The 6,000-nt window shown below is 42.6% G+C and overlaps 1 protein-coding gene across 1 annotated transcript in view; it reads right to left on the bottom strand.

Annotated features, from left to right (window-relative positions):
- Positions 1–1,009: 1,009 nt before the first annotated feature.
- The window catches only part of CPXM2 (carboxypeptidase X, M14 family member 2), a 69,440-nt gene continuing 64,449 nt past the window's right edge, over positions 1,010–6,000 (bottom strand). The window contains 1 exon segment of the mRNA XM_053984319.1: positions 1,010–3,824. Within this exon segment, the coding sequence (XP_053840294.1) occupies positions 3,574–3,824 (251 nt within the window). The 3' untranslated portion in view covers positions 1,010–3,573.

Raw genomic sequence — 6,000 nt, 5'->3', positions numbered from 1 at the left:
AATGTGTGTAAACAGATATCATTTCTGTAGATTCCCAACCTGATTCACCCATCCCTGGAAGTGTCCAAGGCCAGGTTGGACAGGACTTGGAGCAACCTGGGATCGTGGAAGGTGTCCCTGCCCATGGCAGGGGTGGAATGAGATGGAGATTTTAAGATCCTCCCAACCCAAACCAGTCTGGGATTTGCAGGTACTGAGACCTGTCTTTGAGAGGTTACTGCACTTGTGGTTATCAGGCTGGATGAGAAAAACCCAGATGATAATGAAACCAATAAAAATGAGCAGCTGGATAACCTGACAGGGATAGTTAAGGAGAAGCCAGGCAGCTCCCACTGTGTTTTATGATTGTCAGGGCTCTGCATGGGAGCAGATGACTGATGGTTGGTATTATCAAGCAGAGTGGAGAATCTCCTGGTTTAACCTTTCATTTGTGTAACCTTTCCTGCGTGGGTGAGGTTGTGCAGCTGAATTTCTTATTACTTGGAAGGGGTTGTATTTGTCTCTTTTATATCGGGGATGATCATGATTTTGCAAAGTTCTCACATAAGAGAACTCCTATAAGCTGTTCAAATGAATCTGTAATTACAAAAGGGCTGAATCCACCCTCAAGTTTTATTTCTTGGCACCTCTGCAGAGTTGTCTGTTTTCCTACAACACTAGAAGGAAAAGAGATTTAAAGTGCAGACTTTAGAAAAAATTACCTGTTCTAAAGGGGTGGAAAAGGCAGCTAAATAGAAAACATTGGTATCCAGATTTACTGGTTTGTGGTTTGGATGTGTCTGAAGGTTAAATAATGGTGCTGTGTATTTCAAAGGAAAGGAACATTTTAACTCCCAAGTGCATAACTGCAGCAGGAAATAGGGCACACATCAGTTTGCCATCATTACATCCAGGGCAGGCATAAACAGCACGAGATACTCACACATCTGATATTCCTGGTAAAACTCCTTGGAGTCTGAGTGTTTTCCAGCGCTGGACAATCAGAAAATAATTGCACAGACAAGTCCACTTGACAGCTATTAGGCCATTTATTTAGGAATGCCTGGACTAAAATGGAGTAAGGTCACCTGCATTAGTCCCAGTTCTGCTGTGCCCAAACTCGTGTAAGCACTAGTGACAGCCAGGAAAGAACACCAAAGCCACTGTCCCCAGCACCTGAGGCCTTCAGCAATCAGAGTCCATCCAGTCTTAGCCAACACATGTCCAAGAATTCCCCATCAAATCCATTTCAGGTTATCAAATGAAAAAGAATTTCTCATAGGAAGAACCTCAGTTCTGAGAGCAAAGCACAGGAACCTCAAGGTTTGTAAAGTTAAACTCTCACATCATTATCTCAAGGTAGAAAGACCTCACCTGCCAGGACTAAAGCAGTGGTTTCCACCTTCAATCCCATTTGAATTTGGCTATTTTGTTCCACTTTTGCCAGTGCATTCCAACCACCCACAAAGTTGCCTTTGTGGGACTCCAGAGAGAATCCACCCACAAAACTCCATTCTTAACCCAAAAAATCTTGTGTGCTCTTGATCTATCACGATGGTCATAAAATCTACATCTGCCAGTGAACACATCAAATTTAACTGCAAACAAATTGTCTGCTGTCATTACTCCATATTCCAAAATGATTTCACTTTGTTACCTGCACAAAGACATCATTAATCCCTTCCCACCTCTCAAGAAAAAAATATCCCTTCTTGACAAACTGCAGTTGTATTTGCTATACAGAAATATATGGCATACAGGATGCTGTAAGGGTGCAAAGAGGGTGAAATTAGTAAAATACAATTCCACATGATGGAATGATTGGATGAGTTGTTTACTTCTGTTACTTAATTGAAATGATACTGACTTGGAGGCGTTCCATAATTTCAGTCACAGAGAATTAAAAGTGCACTCTTGTGTTTTATTGGAGCCTTTGCTGTTACTTAATGATATCTGCAGAACAAGGAAGGGCTGAAATTGCCTAAGAAATTTAGGAACATGATTATTTACTGTGCAATGGCTCTAGATTATGTTTTTCATTCTGCAGTCTTTCAACTTTTATGTTGAAACTTCAATGTTTCCTTCATTCCTTGACAATAAAAAAAATAATTAATACAGATGGCACATGGTATTTTACAGTAACTTTTCTGCTCATGCTTTATTTTTTCCTCAGTTTCAATGACATTTTGCTGAACATCCTTTCCAAGAATCCTATCAAACTGGCAAAACCTGTAAATAGCAATCAAAATGTTTAAAACAGAATTGTATTTGGAAGAGTAAGCTGCAGTCTGCTACCAAGCATGTTAAGAGATGTTTATTTAGCCATAGACTGGCTAAAATAATGCAGCTGACTCTTTTTTTTTTTTTTTTTTTAGGTATAATTTAGGCCATAACATTAAAGCTGATGGAGCAAAGTCGTATTTTCATCAGCTGGCACTTTGCCCAGTGTTGATTCTTTCCTAGAAGTGCTCTGCACCTTTCCTGAATCTCAATCCTGTCCTGCTGTACAATTTTACTACTCAAAAGCCAACAATAAAGCACAACTCCTGCTCCCAAAGAGGCATAAGGCCAAAAAAGCAGCAGCAAGAGGAGCAGACCTGCAGAGGAACCCAGAACCCCTTGCATCTCACAGAAAACAGTGGCATGAGATGTGCAGGAGCACAAAAGGCACTTCAAGTCAGGCCAAGAATTAAGAAAAGAGATGGTATGAGAGGATTTGTGAATTAAGCACCTCTCAGTGGCTAAGCCTCTCCTCTCATACATGACACACCTGGCTGTATCCTCAGGAAAAGCTTTGTTCAGATCCTTCTCTCACATCAGGGAAGAACTGCCACGCCACAGTGCTGGAGTGGTCCTGATCCCAAAACCTTTTTGTCAGGTTTAGTTCATGGAGCAAAACTGCAGCCTTAAAAAGCCAGAGAAGAAAACACTCCTGGCATTAAACTCTGGCAGCACAAAGCATCCTTAAATCTAAACAACCCAAGCAGGAAAGCAAAGGTGGGTTATTCGCTGCAGGCTTTTTTCCTGAAATATAGTGCTTATCAAAAGGGGAACTTTCAGAGAAAGAGAGAAATTTTGACAAAAGGTTTAATCACATTAAACAGAAGTTGTCACCCCTCAGCTTTTCCTCCCATATGAGAATAGAATATAAAGAGTGTCAAAATTTTCTGAGTTGCAAAAATATACCAATTTCATACTTTAGATAAGTCTTTCAATTTTTCATTCAGAACACTTCTTCTTTGTAAGTATCTCTTTTTTGTTGCTGTTGTGTTTTATCCTCTCTCTTCAATTTTTAAAGAAAACAGATTGACAAAGGATTAAACAACCCAACAAGCAAAACATTTCATTCCAGCTCAACTCAAAACACCTTCCTCCATTCTCCCTGTCTCTCCCCTCAACGGGGAGCTCCTTTTGGTTCAACTTGAACTTCACTTCCGATTATTTTCCCACCAAAAATGAGAACCCCCCCCCGAGCATCCATCCAGCTCCACAAACAGAAAGGCCTCGTGCAGAGAAAAAGGCATGAAGAGATGGGCTACGTAACTCTCACTACGACTACAGCCAGGCTGAGAGAAGCAGAGCTGGCGCCGAGCTCTATCGCCGCTGCCACCGCCGCGCCCGCTGCCGCAGCCGGCGCGCCGACAGGCTGAGGGGCTGCTTCCCAAACTTCCTCATGATCTCCTTGATCCTCGCCAGGTTGGTCTTGGAGATGGTGAAGTCGCACTGGGTGGCCCCCATGTCGTAGCCCACCTCGCAGGTCTTGGTGGCGGCGGTGTAGCCCTCGGCCTTGACGCCCACCACGTACTCGCCCGGGTTGAGGAGACGCCAGTAATCCCCGTCAGCTCCTGGTGGGGGAAAAAAAAAGATGGTTTTCAGGATTTTGGTCCTTTCTCATTGAGGAGAGTGGTGTTTATGAAGTCACAGAATCGCTGAGGTTGGAAAACATCTCTAAGTCCAACCATCAGCCAACACCATCACGGTGGCTACTAAACCATGTCCTCACGTGCCAGGGCCACAGATTGTTTGAACACTTCCAAAGATGGGAACTCCACCACATCCTGGGCAGCCTGCTCCAGTTCTTTAAAACCCTTCCCATGAAGAAATTTGCATCCAAACCTCTCCTGGGGCAACTTGAGTCCATTAGATGAGGACACAGAATCACATGGGAGAAGCTGATTTGGAAGGAGCCCACAAGGACCATCTAGTCCAACTCCCAGCCCTGCACCAGCCCCAGGATAAGTCCTTGGAACCCTCCATCCTCACACCAGGAGGGCGTCCAAGGGGCTGCCCCCACCACAAATACCCCTCCTCATCCTGCCAACCCTAGAGAAAAACACACCTCAGCAATATTTTCCAAATGATACAAAAAGCAAACCAGCTGTAGGTTTTTGGCAGTTGGAAAGGCCTAAGGCAAAATCTGGTGATTCTCATGGGATAGGAAAGACCTTTCCCAAACTAATCCTAACTGAGGGATCCAGAGGAGCCCCAGTGAAATATCCACATCACACAACCTTGATAAGACTGTCAGGACACAGATTTTGGTGCTATTTATTGGGAAAAGTGTGTGAATACATAATAACAACTCACTTGGAGGTGTAAGAAAGTATTCCCTTCTATTAAGCCTTACATTAGGGTTTATTACACCAATTTTCCCACAAAGTAAATTCACCAGGACATTTAACCACCTGGTTAAAGCTCCTGCAATCAACTAACCTACTCATAAAAATGTATTTTAACACCTCACTGAATCAGGAGTTTTTGGTTTCTTCTTTTTCCCCATGAATGATCTCAGATATACCCATTTTATGTACCCATATGTGCATCAGGATCGTTTTAGGCTTCTTTTAAATATGATTTTAACCACTGAGTATTCTTAGCTGTAAATTGAAAAAGGGGAAAAACTATTACCTAAAATTAGTTTTGCATTCTGTCCTGGAGAAACTTCCTGTAAATGAAAGGGAAAATTCAAATATGCAATTCCATGTAAAAATAGAAATGGAACATCTCCTGCATGAGGAGGGATTGGGGTTTTTTAGCACTGATGAGACCTGACAGCCTTACTAACACCAGCCTGGGCTCACTGGCAGTGCAGAATAGTGTAGCAAAAACTGAAGATGATTTGCATAAAAATATTATACTTGGGGAAGGATCAGGCTGGTCAGCCTCTGTTTAAAGAAAAAGCATTTTAATTTAGGGTTTGGTAAAATAAAAAATCTCTTTGCAAACAGCAAGTGTTAACAAATGGCAATATTGACTATACCCTGATAGTGCAGCCTCTGAGTGTGCCAGAATTGTACATGATCAGGTCCATTCTTACATCTCAATATGATCAGGGGGGTTTTAAGTCAATGTGACCACATTTGGGGTGATAATAAGGTCCAAATTTTCTGCTCCTCATGACTCGGGCCTTTTGAGGAAAGGCTCTAAGAGAGGCTATTTATTCAGTTCTCCCTCACCACTGCGACTGTTGGAAGCTGAACAAAAGGCCAAACCACAAATCTGCCCAAATTCCTCGTATTTATCCCCAAGGGCTCACTTTTAGCTGTAAATGCTCTGGCAGCACCACGGGGCAGGCAGAGGGCTCTGCATCCCCCCCGTGTGTGGCTGTGATCACATCCCTGCTCCCAGCCTGGCTGTAGCCCCAGGACTGCAAAGCTGACCCACATTTTTCTGACACATTGAACAGTCAGTTCATCACAACCCCACACAGGGCCAGGAATAAACCTACACATTCACACCCCACGGGGAATTTATTGCCAAGCTGGGTATTAAGCCTTCAGCAGGATGCACTTTCCCTGCTTTCCATTTAGAAGCAAGCAGACAGGAGTATTTCCGTCAGCTGTCAGTGCCCAGAATTTAATACCAGGCTAAAAGGTTGGGGTTTTTTTGAAAATCAGATTAAATATAGTAAAAAAAAAAACAAAAAAAAACAAAAAAAAAAAATCAGAACAGATGGCAAAAAGAAACACAATTAAAAACACAGATAAATTTAGTAAATAATAGGTTTGCTGAAATAATAGG

This window comes from Vidua macroura, chromosome 8, assembly GCF_024509145.1.
Source record: "Vidua macroura isolate BioBank_ID:100142 chromosome 8, ASM2450914v1, whole genome shotgun sequence".
In the NCBI taxonomy this organism is placed as follows: Eukaryota; Metazoa; Chordata; class Aves; order Passeriformes; family Viduidae; genus Vidua; species Vidua macroura.
This window is presented reverse-complemented; position numbering and strand designations above follow the sequence as displayed.